General features: G+C 39.6%; 1 protein-coding gene across 4 annotated transcripts in view; it reads left to right on the forward strand.

Annotated features, from left to right (window-relative positions):
• Positions 1–836: 836 nt before the first annotated feature.
• The window catches only part of maco1b (macoilin 1b), a 91100-nt gene continuing 72341 nt past the window's right edge, over positions 837–19595 (forward strand). For 3 of the 4 annotated variants that reach the window (XM_048557846.1, XM_048557848.1, XM_059654295.1), the window contains exon 1: positions 913–1196. In XM_048557846.1, the coding sequence (XP_048413803.1) occupies positions 1117–1196 (80 nt within the window). In that variant the 5' untranslated portion in view covers positions 913–1116. The other variant, XM_048557847.1, reaches the window with a different exon arrangement.

A 19595-nucleotide genomic window follows, 5' to 3' on the forward strand; every position in this document is an offset into this window, starting at 1 on the left:
TAGAATGTGGGTTTCAACTTTAAAACAAGGGCGGGTTGGGAGAGTTACAATTATTAGACATTTTTAAAGCACTATTCTGTGTAATTAATATAAATTCAGAAAGCTCATCTAAGTATTTGGTGAACAAAGGCAGCTTGAAAGGTGCTTTTTGACAAAGTTTTTTTTAGCTCCTGTATTTGCTGAGCAGATGCAGGGAAGCCACTTTTCGATCGGATGCTGGGCGCGATTGCTCTGAAAAATAAAGTATTTATAAATTTCATTGTAATTAACCAACACATGAATCTTCGTTTCCTATTTAAGGAATGAAGTGGATTTAAAATTGGCGAGTTCACCATTAAATTTTATCCCACCTCCTCCCCGCTCTGGGCCTGTAACTTCAATACGACCTGCATACGTGGAAGCCCAGGCACTGCGCCTCCCAGCGACACACCGCAACCGAACCTGGCGGCCCTCTGCCCGCCCCATTGCCCTTTGCAGATTGGCAGCAGGTGGCCGAACGGACGCCGTTCGGGAGATGGCGATTGCTCAGTTTCCGCGCCAATCATGCCCACTAAGCTTGTGTGACGCTCCGCGGTCAGTGCGCTTGCGCGAACCTCGATCTCACCTTCCCTACAACATCAACCCTCCCTTCTCGCTCTGTCCGCTTGACTTCCCCCAGTGCCCGCCCTTTACGTCTGACTATTGGGTCATCTCGGGTGATTGACAGCGGTACCGACCAAAGGTATCCGCAGTTTATTGGTACATTTGCACGACAATCAGAAACAGCCGTCCCCTATTGGTCAGCGGCCGGCGTTCATCAATAGTGATCGAGGCCAGACAAGCTGCCTAAGTCCCGCCCTCCCCCCCTCCGCCAGCCAAGAGCCTGAGACCGAGAGAAAATATTGGCTTGGACCGAAAGGGGTTGGTTTCATTTGATTTAATTCTTTGTTTGAAAGAAGAAGAAGAAAGCGGATGGAGTGCGAGAGGAGGGAGGGTATGAGGGGGAAAATATTATTTTCAGAATTTAACGTTATTCGGAATTAATTTATTTTTCCCCCCATTTGTTATGTTAACATTTATTTGAAAAAAATAAAGAGAAGGAAACTGTACTGAAGAAGGGAAAGGCAGCGAAGGACAATGAAGAGGCGCAATGCTGATTGCAGCAAGATCAGGAGGCCGTTAAAACGGAACAGAATCACCGAGGGGATATACGGCAGGTAACAAAGAAAAAAAACACGCTCAAAATGCAACCTTCGTCACCCTAAAAGATATTTTTAAATGTTAATCATCATTACTGGAAATAAATGACCCCCTGCCACTGTGAGGGGAAACGTTTGTTGGCGCTGGCTCTGGGTGTGTTTCCATTGGACTAGGCCGCAGAGAAGCCTGGGACTCGAGTAAGAGAGACGCGGTGGTGGGGAATGGGGCAAATAGCGTCATTTTCTCATTTGGGATGTCCTGGAAGTATGCTTATTTTTTGGTAGGATATATTTTTTAAAAATAATACAAACACTAGTTGTAGTTATATCCCATCGTGCTGCTGCTTCTAATGACATTGTAATGAAAGCAGTGAGGTGCTGCAGAGGGCCGCTGCTGTTAAGAGACTTCAGTCAGAGCTGTCATACTCTGGTCTCTGACCAGGTAAAGTTCTAATGTACTCGTGATCTGAATTGTTGAATATTTTTTGTACTGCATAACTTTTTTGGTGTTGGACATAACTGATCAATTTTGGAAAGTTTTTTTTTTAAATCTTCACATGGGTATTTGGCAAAGGTGTGAACAATTCTGGAATGCTTATGCTGTTTTTTCCTTTGTTAATCCAATGGATAAGTTTTCTTTCTTCCTTCCTTGCTTGTTCTTTCTCCACAGTTTAAATGATGTTGTCACTTTCAACTATGCCTAAGTTAGGTAATTTTTAACAGTTTTACACATTTGATATTTTGTATAGGGAGGAATTGTTACTAATAATAACTAAATATTGTTGTACACCATGGCTTTCAGCAATTTTGTATTGTCTATGTAAAAGTGTCTCTTAGTTTCTGCATTTCACTAAACTGTACTATGAAATCCATTTTTGTTTAGTCTGTTTTCTTCCACTCAAAGATTAAACATAGCAAAAATTACTAAATTAGCAATTTGTGTTTCAACTGCCAAGTTTTATTTTGAATGAGATCTTATGTCATGGAAGCTGTTGTAAAATTAAAGTTACCTGGCTATTACGAGAGTTAGGGATCCTGGTATTGTTGCATTTTGTATAACACAGAATTTAAAATCAAGCATAGTTTTGTGTGCAACTGCAATGATCAAATTCTGCATTATGGAACATAATTGAAAACCAATTAAATAATTTTGAACTATAATCATTGCTAAAGTGGCCTGTTTGTGCACAACAAGACCCCTTAGTAGTCAAGTAAATGATGCATTGGTTCAGTGATAAATATTGCCCTGGTCAGCAGGGGAACAAGCTGTTCAAAATAGTGCTTTTTGGTCTTTCGTGTACACGAGAGGGCATAAGGATCTCAGTTTTACATCTCAACAGAAAGTTGACACTTTTGATTAGTGTAGCACTCCTTCAGCACTGTATTAGACGTTTTGAGTGCGGCTTGAACTCGCGTGCTTCCAACTTGGTGAGATCACCACCACTGGTATGAAGGTGACACCTAGTGTCCTTGAAACTCTGACCTGCACTTTTAAGGTAAAGGTTGAGAGGCTTTTGTAAACAAACAAGATCTTCTGCTGATAGCGTTTCAATTATATTTTTGGTTAAATATTTACACTGTGTGGATGTTAATCGTTAAGCCGTTGCAATTCCAAGTAGATTCTTTGAACAGCTGAGAGGTGATGTTGTTTACCTGAGAGGTAAAGTTGTTGAAATTGTAAGACAATGGTCCGTCGGGTTTGCTATAACCTAAGTAGTAAAGTTTTATCCCCATTGGAAATAATGTTATGGCTCATGTTAATGAGAAGCAAGTGTTGGGAGCAGTTAGAAATGCCACAACACATTAATGTGGACAGGGGAAGTTATAGTTCATTCTGCACAAAGCATCTAGTTTCGGTGTTTGAAAGTTACACAGTGCAAGTCTTGACAAAAATATGCAAGTTTGATGACTTGAAATTCAGTTCAATCCAATTTAGTTAAATCTAGATGTGACAGTTTGTTTATCTTTACTACTTAACTGTGTAATAGGCTAGGTTACCAATTAAAACTAGGCACATTGGGACAAAAAAGTTCTCAAACAGTGTAAAAAGAAACTGAACAGCATTTCAGTCACTGTATTGTATCTATACTGTATTTGAATTCTAGAGTGTTTTTTTTACTGCATTCAGGTTCAATAGGCAAACCACCAGATGCTGGGAACCCTAAAATTGGTAACATCAGATGTTACTATCACTGCTTTCAATTTACAGTTCTGCTGTGTTCCTGTGTGAAAATGCTCTAACATTCATCAGTAAGAAACTTGTGAATCCCTATCTATTTATTTCATGCATTTAGTAGGTTTGACCAAAATACTACTAGATGATCTAAATGTACAATATTGCTTCAATTTTTCAAATGTTTAGAATGAATAATGTTTGCACAAAGCTAATTTGAGTTGTCAGAGATGGTTGCAGTAAATATTTTAATAAAATTTAAGTTGGAATTCGCTAAAAGGAAACTTGAATCTCATATCTGGTGAGGTGCACAGATTTAAGAGACCTTTTTCATACTGCACAGACAACAAAGTGATTAACTGTTTGAAATGTATACTGCTTAGTGGTGTTTATTGTCCACAATATGCAATGCAAATTTGCTGTAAATCTAAAATTGAAGCTCTGAGACACTGATTTGCAAATTCATCTGCTAACTGAACTCAAGTGATGGCAAGTGCATAGGTTGTAGGTTGATAGTTTTCATTGCAACAGTTCTTGTTTTGGGTTCTTGGTTGAAATTGTATCTTCATTGGCCATGATCTAGAGCCATATCTGGGACCCTCACTTAGGGAGATTGATCAGATTATTTAGGTGCTTTGTTTCTGCACCTGTGCATTGAGAAGAAGTAATTAAGCTATCCAATTTGTCGTTCAGCATTGGTACACATCATTTCATATTGCTCCTGCCATGGCGTAAAGCTCACTTCACTGCACTGTATTGAATTGTGGTTGATTACATTAACACTGAAGTTGAAAAATGCATGTTGAAACTTTTAACCCATTCACCTCAGGCTGAAAGGAACTTAAATCGGCTAGGCTTCTGACTTGTAATTTCATGTTATTTATTAATGCATGAAGGAGAAAGACGTCTTGGCTGTTGCTTTACTAGAATGTGGAATAGAACAGTTAGCTCCCACTTATTGAATGTGTTTCATTGTACCAGTATGCTAGTGTAATTCCTTTTTCCCTGCTTGTTATGTAAACTACCAGAAAAAAAGCATGGTAAATGTACAGCACCTTGCCTTGGGGGGGTGGGGGGGAGAGGAGAGGAAAGACGCATGTCATTATTAATCTGTAAATTGATCAAGTTTCAGAAGTAAAATGTGAATTGTGATTTACACAAACAGCATTTAGCCTTTGACCTCTGTGACTTTGAAGCACTTGTTGGATTTGCACATTAATCTGTCTTAAATGCACCACAGAAAGTAGGGGTTGGAGCTGGTCACACCAACATAATAATTGTAGATGCAATACTGATCAATGTCTCTCTCCCAGGGAAAGTAAACACTGTTGACTTTGCAGTTGGTAACTTGAGAGATTTTAAGAATTTTTATTTTACAGTTTTTATTTCTTCTTTGAACTTATTTTGCTCTCAATCTACTCTGTTGTATTTCCGTGCTTGATTTCATCTAATTCACCTTCTTCTCAGCCTTGTTTTCAAAGTCTTTGTTATCATAGTTTAATGAGAGAGACTGACATTACAAGATGTTTCATTGCCCTTACCAAATTGTTATAAGCTCTCATTTAGAGCACATTGTGGTGCGTGCCGTTACTGAGTTGAAACGTACAAGAAGCAGTCTCTTAACATGCACCACAGGATCCTCTCCCAGCACTTTCAGGTCACAGATGTAGATTACTGAAAGTGGTATGACAAGACAATGGGTCTACTATTAAAGCAGTAGTATAGGTTTTGTTCTAATAATTTTATTTGAAATAACAGACCTGTCTTTGTAGAAATTAAAAGGTTTGTCGTGTTAAATCCTGTATCAACACTTTTTTATCGCATGTCTATTACAAATCTATTTTTATCAAATCTGGTAGTGAATGGAAAATCAACTGTCTGCACATTTTAACAAAATCAAATCTTTTAAGCTTAATATGCAAGCAGTTTTTAAATTATACTTGATTCTGTATTTCATGTACATTTGACAACATTCAATATTTTATAAATTCCCATATTTTGATGGTAGTTGGTAGAAACAAGGTTAAATCATAGTTGAATAGTAGAAGAACCAGAGGAGATATGAGAGAGAATCCTTTTACTCTTATGTTTTGTTATGATCTGGAATACAGTGTCAGAATGCATGGTGAAACCAGTTTCATCATAGCTTTTAAAGAATTTGGAAGTGCAATTATAAAGAAAAGTAATTGCAGCATTAGGGAGTGAAATTGATTGGGTAGCTTTTTTTCAGAGACACAATAAGCCAAATAGCCTGCCTGGAGATTGTGATTGTTCTATAAGGAAGTGTGACTGGTTATTTGTGCTAACTCTTAACTTGGAGATTTTTAGAAATTCCAGATGCTCAGCTGTTTGTTTTGTGTGTTGGTACATGTACTAAGTACAAGAAGGTGCAGAAAAAGCTAGTGGTAACACCAATTAGCGATGTTGTCTGAGTGTGTTCCATTTGCATTGTGTCATGAAAAACACCATGAAGACTTTTTTTTAAAAAGTTTGCAGGTATTTTTATTTGTGCCATTTTTCAAAATGACCAGTAATCCTAAATAAACAGCCTTACGGTCTGCCAATGCTGAGGTTGCATATTGACTCATTAACTGTTATTTTGTCATAGTACAGTTGTTACTGCTCCCTGTGCATTTTATCAATACACTTTGTGTTGCTTCCTTCCCTACTGTAAATACATTTTCATTTGCTGGTTGTCTATTTTCTATAGAGATGTACAGCATGGAAACAGACCCTTCGGATCAACTTGTCCGTGCTGACCAGTTATCCTAAATTAAACTAATCCCATTTGCTAGTATCAGAGATAATGGGAACTGCAGATGCTGGAGATTCCAAGATAATAAAATGTGAGGCTGGATGAACACAGCAGGCCAAGCAGCATCTCAGGAGCACAAAAGCTGACGTTTCGGGCCTAGACCCTTCATCAGCTGATGAAGGGTCTAGGCCCGAAACGTCAGCTTTTGTGCTCCTGAGATGCTGCTTGGCCTGCTGTGTTCATCCAGCCTCACATTTTATTACCCATTTGCTAGTATTTGCCCATATCCGCCTCAGCCCTTCCTATTCATATACCCATCCACGTGTGTTTTTAAAATGTTGCAGTTATACCAGCCTCCACCACTTCCTCTAGCAGCTCATTCCATACATGTGCGACCCTCTGCGTGAAAAAGTTGCCCCTTTTTGGTTCCTCTTTAAATCTTTCTTCCCTCATCTTTAACCTATGACCTCTAGTTTTGGACTGTCCCATCCCGGGGTTTGGTGGGGGTGGGGGGGGGGTGCGGAAGACTTATCCATGCCCCAAAATTTTATAAACTTCTGTAAGGTCACCCCTCGGCATCTGATGCTTCAGGGAAAAAGCCCCAGCCAATTAGTCTCTCCCTGTAGGTCAAACCTCCAACCCTGGCTATATCCTTGTAACTCTTTTATGAACCCTTTCAAGTTTCACAACATCTTTCCTATAGGAGAAGAGGCCAGAACTGAACACTGTATTTCAAAAGTGTACGTGGAGTTGAAACTTGAAACTGAATTAGTTTAATTTATATTTGGTAGATTTTAATAATACAGTAACACAAAAGCTGAAATCTGCAGATGCAGGAAATCCAAAATTAACATAGTCAGCAGGTCAGGCAGCATCTTCAGAGAAAGGAATAGTCCTACTGTTTCAGGTTGGTGATTCTTTGCTAGACGTGAGCTGTCGGATCTGCTAAGGTTTTTTAGGCAATTCATCTTTTCACGTTTTGCAGATGCTGGAAGCCTGAAATGAAAGCAATGCTTTGATCTCTAATTCAGTTGTGACCCTGATTGATAAGATTAAAATATTATTTTCACATTCATGGGGATATTGGGTTTTGTAGTGCAACACAGTAAATCCAGCAACTGTCACTGTATGTAGTATATTGATGTCAATTTCCGATGTGAAAGTTCCACTTCAGACAGATATCATCATCTTGGTTTGTAAATTGTTCTTTTGTAATTCCCACACCATATTATTTTTTTGAAGTTAGTTGCTATATCCTGCAGAAATATGTTTTAAGGTCTTTAGATAATTGTGTTTATGATGTATGGAAATTAATGTATTATGATTTCAGATTGAACAGTGACTGCCCTTGACATCAAGTCAGTGTTCAGCCAACTGTTGCAGGAAGGAACCCTTGCAGTGCTGGAGTGAAGGGAAAAGCCCTCTTCCCTAGTTGGAGTCCTACCTACCTATTACCTTAGCTAGTCGTGGTTCATAGGCTCGTTTCCACAGTGTAGGGATTCTTTCAACCCAACAAGTCCATACCACCCCTCAGAGCTTCCTACCCAGACCCGTTCCTTAACCCACCTAATCTACATATCCCTGAACACGATGGGCAATTTAGCATGGCCAATCCGCCTTGCCTGCACATCTTTGGACTGTGGGAGGAAACCAGAGCAGACACTGGGAGAATGCAAACTCCACACAGACAGTTGCCCAAGGGTGGAATTGAACCCAGGCCCCTAGCGCTGAGAGGAAGCAGTGCTAGCCACTGTGCCAGTGTCAATCCGTGAGTTCCAGGGCATCAGTGCAATGTCCCACATCCAATCATCAGCTGCTTCATCAATGGCTTTCCTCTATGATAATGCTGATGACTTGATGAACATCCCCAGCTACGTTCAGGACAATGTATGATGACAAAAATACTAAAATGGTCTCTGTCTAACTGCAGCAAGATCTGGACAATATCTGAACTTTGGACTGACAAGTGGCAAGTAACATTTGCAACCAACGGCCATCTTCCAATGACTAACCACTGTGTCAATATATTAAATGGCATAATCATTGCTGAATCCCCCTTTATCAACTTTGAGGGTTAACATTGACTAGAATCACAACCAGATCTGCTCTGCCTCCGCAATGCCTGGTCACCACCTATGAGGAGCATCAGGAGTGTGATACCATGACCTCTACTGACCTGGATAAGTGAAACTGAAATAACTCTCGAGCTTGACACCCTCCAAGACAGACCAGCCCACTTGATTGGTATCCTATCCACAGCCTCAACATTCACACTCTTCTCCACCAATGCACCGTGGTAGCAGTATGTCCAATCTACAGGATGCACTACAGTAACTCACTAAGGCTATTTAATCAACATCTTCTACATCCACGAGCTCCCAGTTAGAGCTACAGCAACAGGTGCATGTGAATAACCAGTCAAGTTCACTCCAAATCCCACACCATTCTGTCTTGGATGTTTATTGCTGGATCAAAAACCTAGAAGTCCCTTCCTAACAATTTGGCCGTTTAATTGTCCTTCTGTATGTAAATCAAGCATTTATTTTCATTCGTTGATATTTTTTTCAAAAACAAATTTACTTTGCTGTTGTTCTAAAATGGAAAGCAGCAGATGTAACATTTCCGAAACGCGCAGGAAAATACATGATTTTCCCTAGGGTTTTGTGAGACTATTTTGATACTGCAGGGATATTGAAAGAATTTCTGACTTGTAAATATACTGAAATTCCAGGTGACCTTTACAAATTGAATGCAATATTTACATTATTTTCAAATAGATTTCAACTCCAGAAAGTTTAATTGAACATATTATCTATCTTCCTTGGACTAGTAACTTCAATGTCGGTATTATGTAACACTAGACCTGATGTGTGGTTTGTTCTTTAAGTACTAGTTTATGCCTCAGAGACCTGCTACAAAATATTGTTTTAAATTCACAATGCTTTGCACTTTTAAACCTCTGCCTACAGTCTGTTATTTTCTGAACTTTCTCCTCTCTTCTGGAGATGAAGCTCTGTCTTAATTTATGAAGTAAATTTAAATTTTTAAGTCTCGTGTACTGGTGGACATGTCAGCTGTGGGGAATATTACGGCTGACTCAGTCCTCCGTTCATTTAAGTTTTTAGCCATTCTATCACCTTGGATGCTAATTTCCAGCTGATTCTGTTCCGTTATTGCAGTTTTCAGAAGACCTTTAGCAAACAGTAATAACTGTATTGGTGCCCAACAACATGGCTTTGAGAATATCTGCAAACAATGTAAAACCTTTGCCTAGTCACAACACTGGAAATAGCTGACAACATCCTATCCACAAGCAAAGCAAGTCTGAACTTCAAATTCCTGCCTCATTGTTAATCATCAGAATTGTGAGAGGACCTACTTGGGTTATGTTTTCACTGGTCACTTCCCCTGGTAATACTCAGTTATGATTTTGTTAGGATTATTCTGCTCTGAATCTTTGCACAGCCTTGATTAGAAGAAAATGCTTGAAGAGACACTGAGCTAACATTGGATTATAACATGAAGGGGCTTCAGCAAAGCTGATGTCAAGGTGGGCAATCATTCATTTACAGGAGTAATGGCTGACACAGGCAGATTGCTACAGTTGCTGGTCAATCTTTGTAATCCCAGTTCAACATCACTGGCTTTCATTAGGGTGTCTTTGGTCCAACCATTTTAATCTCAACCCTTGCTAGCCTTTGTTTAGGAGGTCAGAGGTGGGATTGTTTGTACTTGCAGGTTGAGCAAGTAATTAAAGCTAGCAAGGTTTCCATTTATTGCAGGGGGTGTTTAATAGAAAAGTGGAGAAGTCATACAGGGCACTGTTGAGACCTCATCTGGAGTATTGTGCACAGTGTGGTCGTCTTATTTCAGGAAGAACATAAATACATTGGAGACAGTTCAGGGAAGTTGTACTAGGTTAATACCTGGAATGGTATTCTTATGGTTGTCCAATGAGGAAACATTGGACAGACTAGGCTTGTACCTGCGGGGGTTTAAAAGAGTAAAAGGCATCTTGATTGAAACATAGAAGGCCCTTTTAGGACTAGACAGGGTAGATGTGGAGAAAATGTTTTCTATTATGGGAGAATTAGGGGTGACTGTTTAAAAATCGGGGATCACCGAAACATTTTCTGAGGGTCATGTGTCTTTGTAACTCTGTTTCCACCACCTTTTCAAGAAAGAGGTGGTTGGAATCCTAAGCAAAAACAAATTACTGTAAAAACTCAGCAGGTCTGGCAGCATCTGTGGAGAGAAATCGAAGTTAGGTTTTGGGTTCAGTGACCCTTCTTCAGAGCTCTGTTCTGAGGAAGGGTCACTGAACCCAAAATGTTGACTCTGATTTCTCTCCACAGATGCTACCAGATCTGATGAGTTATGTAGACATAAAGATGTACAGCACTGAAACAGACCCTTCAGAGCAACTCGCCCAGTCCAACTAGATATTCTAAATTAATCACGTCCTATTTGCCAGCATTTCGCCCATATCTCTGTAAACCCTTCCAATTAACATACCAATCCTGATGTCTTTTAAATGTCGTAATTGTACCAGCATTCTCCCCTTCCTCTGGCAGTTTGTTCTATTTATGCATCACCCTCAGTGTGGGAAAAAGTTGCTTCTTAGGCCCCTTTTTTTTTGAAATCCTTCCCTTCTCACCTTAAACCTATGCCCTCCAGTTTTGGACACTTTTTTTTTTCTACTCTGGGGGTAAAAGGGCTTGGCCATTCATCTTATCATTTGTTTTATAAACCTCCTATAGGTCAACGCATCAGCCTCCACTGCAGGAAAATAGCACCAGCTTATTCAGCCTCTCCCATAGCTCAAACCCTCCAACCCTGGCAACGTTCTTGTGAATTTTTTTCTGAACCCTTTATGTTTTGCAACTTCTTTCATATAGCAAGGAGTCCTGATTTGAATACAGTATTCCAAATGCGACCTGAACAATGTCCTGTACAGCCCCAACATGACATTCCAACTCGTAAACTCCATGCCCTGACCAATAAGGGAAGCCTACCTAGCGCCGCCTTCACTACCCTGTCTACCTGCGACTCCACTTCTCGATCTCTGTTCGGCAGCACTCCCAGGATGTTAGCATTAAGTGTATAAGTTCTGCCCTGATTTGCCTTCCTGAAAAACATTGCCTCACATTTATCTAAAATAAACTCCATCTGCAACTCCCCTGCCCTTCTGATTAAGGTGCCATTGTACTGAGATAAGCATTTTCTTCTTTGGTTTCTGTTTATGTTTCTAATTCCAGCATCAGCAGTTCTTTTGTATTTTTTTTTGTCACTAAAATCTTATTTACCTCTTGGTCCAGGCCCTCATGGTTTTTAGCATCTCTAATACAAGAGTGGTAGTTTTTTTGTGCCATAAAGAACTTAATAAGTACTTGCGTCAGTCTTCACAGTGGAAGACATGAGTAGTATGCCAACAATTAGGGAGTCGGGGGCAGAGTTGATTATGGTAGGCATTACAAAAGAGAGTGCGAGAAAAGCTAAAAGGTCTAAACATTGATAAATCTCCTGGCCCTGATGGGTTACATCCTAGAGTTCTGAGGGAGGTGGCTGAGGAAATAGTGGAGGTGTTGGCTGTGATCTTTCAAAAGTCACTGGAGTCAGGGAAAGTCCCAGATGATTGGAAAATTGCTGTTGTAACCCCCTTGTTTAAGATAGGATCAAGGCAAAAGATGGAAAATTATAGGCCGATTTAGCCTAACCTCGGTAGTTGGTAAAATTCTAGAATCCATTGTCGAGGACGAGATTTCTAAATTCCTGGAAGTGCAGGGTCAGATTAGAACAAGTCAGTATGGATTTAATAAGGGGAGATCGTGCCTGACACACCTGTTAGAATTCTTTGAAGAGGTAACAAGTATGTTAGACCAGGGAAACCCAGTAGATGTTATCTATCTTGGCTTCCAAAAGGCCTTTGATAAGGTGCCTCACGGGAGGCTGCTGAGTAAGGTGAGGGCCCATGGCGTTTGAGGTGAGCCACTGGCTTGGATTGAGGATTGTCTGTCTGACTGACAGGCAGAGAGTTCAGTTAAAAGGCTCTTTTTCGGAATGGCAACCGGTGATGAGTGGTGTCTGGCAGGGTTCAATGTTTGGGGCTGCGGCTGTTCACCCTATACATTAATGATCTGGCTGAAGGGACCGGGGGGAATTCTGGAGAAGTTTGCCGATGATACAAAGATAGGTGGACAGGCAGGTGGTACTGAGGAGGTGGGGAAGCTGCAGAAAGGTTTGGACAGTTTAGGAGATTGAATTTCATCAGCCATTTCCTGGACCAATGTAAGCAAATGTGAGGTTTTGCACTTTTTGGAAAAAAGAATACAGGCATGGACTATTTTCTAAATGGTGAGAACATTTGTGAAGCAGAAGTACAAAGGGATCTGGGAGTGTTGGTCCAGGACACTCTCAAGTTAACTTGCAGGTAGAGTCCATGGTTAAGAAAGCAAATGTAATGTTGCCGTTTCTCTCAAGAGGGTTGGAATATAAAAGCAGCGATGTGCTTCTGAGGCTTTATAAAGCTCTAGTTAGGCCCCATTTAGAATATTGTGTCCAATTTTGGGCCCCACACCTCAGGAAGGATATACTACCCCTGGAGTGTGCCCAGCAGAGATTCACATGGATGATCCCTGGAATGGTAGGTTTAACATATGATCGGCTAAGGATCCTGGGATTGTACTCATTAGAGTTTAGAAGGTTGAGGGGAGATCTAATAGAAACTTGCAAGATAATGTATGGTTTCGAAGGGGTGGACGCTGGGAAGTTGTTTCTGTTAGGCGGGGAGACTAGGACCCGTGGGCACAGCCTTAAAATTAGAGGGGGTAAATTTAAAACTGAAATGAGACGACATTTCTTCAGCCAGAGTGGTGGGCTTGTGGAATTCATTTGCCATGGAGTGCAGTGGAGGCCGGGACATTAGATGCCTTCAAGGCAGAGATCGACAAATTCTTGATCTCAGAACGAATCAAGGGCTGTGGGGTGAGTGCAGAGAAGTGGAGTTGAAATGCCCATCAGCCATGATTTAAATGGCAGAGTAGACTTGATGGGCCGAATGACCTTACTTCCACTCCTATGTCTTATGGTAGATACCTGGGAACGGCGTTCTCCAAAGAAAAGGTGAAATAACCTTCCCTGACCTTTAAATCTCCATTGTTGAGATCTTCCCTGATAAGGTCCAGAATTGTGGTAGTGGGTTGGTACGTCTTTGCTTGGGACCAAACTGAACCAGACATGTTGACATTGCAGTTTCAACAGCATGGAGAATGAGCCATTCAGTATTCACGGTCTGATTCCCTGGAGCTACTCTACCATTTTACAATGCTCAAATGTGAGAGAACATGTACCACAAAGCTGCAACAATATTTGATGGGCTTGAACTCTATCCAGGACAGCAGTCTGCTTGATTTTTGTTTTGGCACCTGCATTCTACCCAACATTTCTACTTTTAAGCAGCGGCAACTACATTTCAGCACCACCTGGTGCTCAACCACAATCACTAGGGAGGGCAATAGTAGTAAAATTCAGAACATCATCCCAAATTGGATGTAATTTGGCATTTCCTTATTGTTGTTCGATCATCAGCCCACATAAGACCATTGTTTACCATCATATCAGAACAAGAAGGATGGGCAACTAAAGTTACTTTGATCTGTCACCAACCTAAAAGGATTGCCTAACAGATGCAATATTTCAGAACTAAGTAGTGAACCTATTAGTAAGGATAAGTATTCTCCTGTAAATCATAACAGCATATCATGATATGGTTGTGCTGATGTAGTTGAAAGCTTTCCTTCGCTTTGTTTCTAAACATGTAAACATTGACTGTCACCTTCTTTCATATGTAAAATGTATAAACCTTCAAAGACCAGGCAAGAATTTGTTACAATCCCACTTCTAAATTTGAGATGCAGTGAGATAAGCTGGCCTTCTCTCAAAAAAACTACTTAAAATTAACAGGGGAATAAAAGATGTTGTTATTCTCACCTCTCTTACAAAAAAAGTGACTGCTGCATGGTTATATTTTGAAATGTTACATTACTGTTCAAAATTATTTGCTTCTAGCTTCTTCTCTATTCCCGACTACCCTTTTGATAGTCATATGTTAACTCTGCTCTGTAGTGGTTTGGCTACACGGATGACAGGTTTTGCATTATTCATTAGTTAATGACTCACTCATGCCTTTGTAGCCAAATCCATGAAGCATATCAAATAAAATCAAAATGCTGCAGATGCTGAAAATTTCTGAAACAAATGCATACTGGAAAAATAACTCAGGTACGGTGGAATCTGTGGTGAGAGAAACGGTGTTAACATTTTGAGTCCGATACAAATTGAAGACTTAACTGTTTCTTTGCAAATGCTGCCAGAAAAGAAGCAGGACTGTTGTTTACCTGCTGACTGTAGCTGTCTTTGAAGTCACTTGTGACTTCAAGCCCAGTTCAGGGCTTGAAAGCAAAAATGAGGATTGTCACACTCTCACAACAATGTGTGAACTGGTGCTTTATCTTGAGCTGCTTTCTTGGTGGGTTTTTTGCAGTGGTTTACCATTGCCTTCTCCTCCAGAACAGGTGAGGAGGCAGGTCCCAAATTTACCTCCAGCTAGAAAGGAAAGCGAGCGATACTATTGGCATTTTAAATCACACAATAGTCTCAACCAACTGAAGTGAATTTCCTAGTTTCAAGTGCACATAATCAACAGAAATTAGAAGTTTGTGAATGAACTGTTTGTTCACCTTGCCTTGGTTGCACAGTCTCATAAGTTTGCAAATCTTTCTTGATAAAGACATACAAATCAGTTCTCTATATCTGAACTTTTTAAATAACTTTTTCTGTATTCCATTTGCCAGCAAATGGTCCAAAATGCGCCATATAAGTTAGTGTATTATCTTTATCATTAACACCTTTGATAATACAAATTTAATGTATATTCAGCAGTTTTTCATGGCAGTATCTTGTGCTCTTTGTACAGTTATCAAATCAATCCTAGAACTCTTTTGTTACTGAAGCCTCTGCTGACTGAAAACCAAAGGACATGGTAGCAGAAGTAGACCATGCGGCCCATAGAGTCTCCTCCTCAATTTGGGGAGTACGGCTAATTGGATAATCTTCATTCCTCTTCTTCCTTGCCTTTTCACCATAACCCTTGATCCCCTTACTAATTTTAAAAAATCTCCCTTCCAGCCTTACTTAATGATATGGCCTCTATAGCTCTCATAGATTCTTCCATCAATTCACCACCCTCTGGAAAAACTTCCTCCTGTCTTAAATGGGTGACTCCTCCTTACTATGAGATTAAGCTCTCTGGCCTCAAACTTGTCCTCCTTGTGAGACAGTCTCTCCATGTTTACCCTGTTAAGCCCCTAAGTAATTTGTATGCTTCAGTGAGGCCTCCCTTCATTATGGTAAAGGTCAATGAGTATAATGCCGGCCCAATTTCGCTTCCAGAAGAACATCTTTCCTAGAATCAACCTAGTGAACCTTCTCTGGTCTGCTTTGCAATCCAAAAAAAGTCTCCTTTTTATTAGATAGAGGAGGCAAAATTTTTCATTGTACTCCAGGTGTGGTCTGACTAGTGCCTTGCATAGTTTTAGTAAGAAATCCAATTTCAATACTCCATTCTCTTTGAAATAAAGGCCAGCATTCTGTTTGCCTTCCCAGTATACTTGGATGCAAGCTTTTTGTGATTTATGCACATCTTTATATCAGTCTTGTACTTTCTTCCCTACTTATTTATTTTGTATCATTCACTTCCCTCGCTCGAGTCATTTATTTAATGTGTAGTAGGTAATTGTGGCCCCCTCCACTGGTCCCTGTGGCACTCCACAAGTTTTATAAGTTGCCATTCTGAAATGCCCCTTTTATCCCAACTCTAGCTTCTATTAATTAGCCAAACCCCCCTCCATGTCAATATATTACCCCAATATCATGGGCTCTTAAGTAGCCAAAGGTGTGGTGCCTTATTTGCAATAATGTAATTACTTAACAAAATACAAATTCATGACATCAACTGGATCCTCTTTATCTGCTGTTTGTTCCCACCTAAAAGATTTCAATAAATTTTGTTGGGCATGATTTCCCTTTCATGAAGGCATGCTGTGTTACTTAATGATCTGTTATTGCATCCTCTAATGCAGTCTCTTGTCATCTACATTTGGGAAAATGTTATGCTAACTGGTCTATAGTTACCTGCTTTTGTTTTTGACGTTCCTGCCTTTTTGAATAAACGTTGGCAGTTTACCAATCCAATCCTTTTGGATTTTTTCCAGCATCAAAGGACTCTTGGAAGATTGCTACCAGTGTATTCACTGTCTCGCTCTCCAACTTTGCAGTCGAAGGTTTTGTGCATAAATGGTTCCAGGAGGAAATACTGCGCACAGACCTTGGAGGCTTGCACAGAAAGAAAGAAAATTAAATTAACTAATTGGTTGCATCCAAGGATTTTAAATTAATCAGGCCTTGGGGACTTTAACAGCCTTTAACTCATTAGTTTCACCAATACTTTTCCTTGCTCTTGCTATCTTGCTCTCATTTACCTACCCACAAGTATACTCTGCCATGAAGATCATTGTGGAGACATCTGCAACTTAACAGAGATAGCACAGTGTGGAGATGGAGGAGCGCAGCATTAGAGGAGCAGGAAAGTTGACTTTCCCCTCGCTTCTAAAGAAGGGTCCTGACCTGAAATGTCAACTCTCCTGCTCCTCTGCTGCCTGGCCTGCTGTGCTCTCTGACTCCAGCATTAACAGCTCTTACTATCTCGTACTTAACAGTGAAGATTGGATTAAATGATCCATTCAGCCTCGATGTTCACTTTCTTTTCTCTTGTGTCCTTTGCAGTTTATGAATGATCTTGTAGCATCGTATAATTTCAGAGTTAGATCTTTGTGAAACTGATAGTTATTTTGTTGGCTTATTATTTGCATTTTGTTGAAATTGAGTTTAATAATATGCTCAGGACAACACGGATTGCTTTAATTGATTTTGGGAAACTGTCTATTTTGCTGCATGAACTGTGACATATTTAGAAGAACATTTTGAGAATATAATCAAAACCGCTGCTACCACCATTACTGAAGGATTGTGTTTGTTAGGATAGGAAATTTTTAACTTTTATCTCATTGTAATCAATTGCAATGCACTAGGTGGTTGTTTGTCAATGTGTTGTCCTTGTTAAGTTCGTGCTTTTCAGAGGTTTGAGCAACTGTTTTCTATTGCTGGCCCATGTAATTGTTCCTTTTGTACTTGTCTAATTAGGTTTGCATAATATTTGGTCTGGAATTAATATTTTATCTGCTATTGACCGCAGTTCTGACTGACCAGCTGTGGATGCTGGAAAGGCAAATATAAGGGTATCTTGTCTGTTACCTTCGTAGAATGAGCACTGAATGGAGCTGCTCAATTATCTTGCACTGCTGTGGATGGTATTGTTGCTTTCCAGGCCAAATCCCTGTACCAGCTCAAAAGATTCATTGTATTTCCATCTTGTACTTTCCCACTGGTCTATTTAACATAGGAATTTGTTTCCTTCATTAGCCTACTAGGCCCTTTTGCAACAAAATAATTGGTTAACATATGGTCAGTTTTTTTTTGTAGTCAGTAGGTACTCATGACGCCCCTTGCCTAAATGTGACAATAGATGCTGGCCAATAAAATTGTATTAACAAAGTATTTGATTCCAGAGTTTCCCTCCATTTACCTCCCTGAGAAGTTTGACTTTTCATGGCAGACATGATGCCACAAATAGTTATAACCACCTGCTGTATTCACAGGTTTACTCATTCATCTGATTTTCTTGCGTGAAAAGTGTTGTTATAATCAAAAAATTTCTTGGTGGAGAAAGTAAAATCTATCTTCCAAAGAGTCATTTTTTTGATTGCCTCTCCATGAACTTGTTGCAGTAAGTAGTAGGAAAGCTGATGTGCACATTTGTGGTAAATAAGTTTTTAGTTAGCTGTCTTGGATAGGTTTTATGAAGTGCAATGACTGTCATAATGTGGGAAATTATAACTTTACTTTGATTTAGAGTCTGGTTTCCCAAGTGGCATTGAAGAAATATCCCAATAATTTATTTCAGTTATGGTCGAGGAATCTTCAGGATTTGCTCATTGCTTTTACTTTTCATGCATTTTAGATGCATCTTTTACTCCTGGGATAAACTGTATATCCTACTGTGTTTGTGGCACATCCTGTTTGAGTGAAAAGTATCCCCATGTACTTGACACTTAAGAGGATAAATCAATTCTCTGCAGTCTGGGAAATTCCTCGTTTTCAGTCACTTCACAGTACAATATGAGCTGACCTCATCAGATTTGAACTCTCAGTATTTGCATGATGTATATTCCTAATAATTAAACATGTGGCACTAAATTATTATCTAATGCTTTAGTTATGTTTACATATGCAAGATTTAATCCTGTGCAGTGTTGCCACTTTAAAATTTCGATGGGTGTGTTCTATCCTATGTTCTTTATAAAGTAGGAGAAATAAATAGCATGACTATTCGATTTAGTCTGTGCATTTTTCCTCTTTTCTTCCTAGACATGTAGGGAAGACCTAAAAGTTGCTGGATAAATGCATGGTTCTGAGCACACTCTCAATATTTGACTTTCATTTTCATTTCCCTCTAGTATTTTGTCAGCTTTTTCATTTTTTTTGTTTTTTTCCTTTTCAGGTTATGCACTGTTGGAAGAATTAAGAAATTGTGAGGCAAAGTAAAACTAAACAAATGCGAACGTTTTTTCTACTTTTGTTCTACCTGATTTTTTTTTAAGCTTGTATGATAGGAACTTAACTGCTCTTTCTCTGTTCAAATTAGGCTAGACGTAATTACATTTAAAGTGCATAACTGCTGTTGGAGAGTGTGGTTTCTTGCTCTTAGCCAGATGTTATGAAGGATTTCTAAAAGAGAACCAGAATATCCCTGGTGAAGTGAATTTTTGCATACTTCTGGCACATCTGTCATTGCCTTCAATGCTGTTTCACTTCAAAATTGCAGCAACAATGCTTGCCAGTGCAATGTATTTGAAAGATTTTTTTTAACAAAAGTGCCAACAGAATCTTATTCCACAAACCCTGTACCAGCTGTCAATAGTGTTAAGCACGACTGTTTTAATGTGCCTGTTTACCTCTGGTTCTTAGCGAAGATCTTGGGAAAGGGCACTGTCTGGATTAACTGTGGTCTGAGACAAAATTTCCATTCAGTATACAAAACCTAGTCTAATGACAGGCTGTACAACCTGATTGCATGCTTACAGTTCCGATTATTTGCCAAATGTCTAAGTATTTGACCTTTTTGAGAAGGTTCAACCTTGACTCACAAAAATAAAATTTGCTGTACACTGAGTTGGGTTTTGAAGTAATAAAAAGCACTTTGCCAGTTTTTAATTTTGTTCTGAGTTTCGATACCTAGGTCAATTGTTGCCTGATAAAAAGTTGCAGTTTTAAGATTTAAAGTTGCATGTATCATTGGGACTATTCAAATATA

This window comes from Stegostoma tigrinum, chromosome 24 (assembly GCF_030684315.1).
Source record: "Stegostoma tigrinum isolate sSteTig4 chromosome 24, sSteTig4.hap1, whole genome shotgun sequence".
NCBI classification, from domain to species: Eukaryota; Metazoa; Chordata; class Chondrichthyes; order Orectolobiformes; family Stegostomatidae; genus Stegostoma; species Stegostoma tigrinum.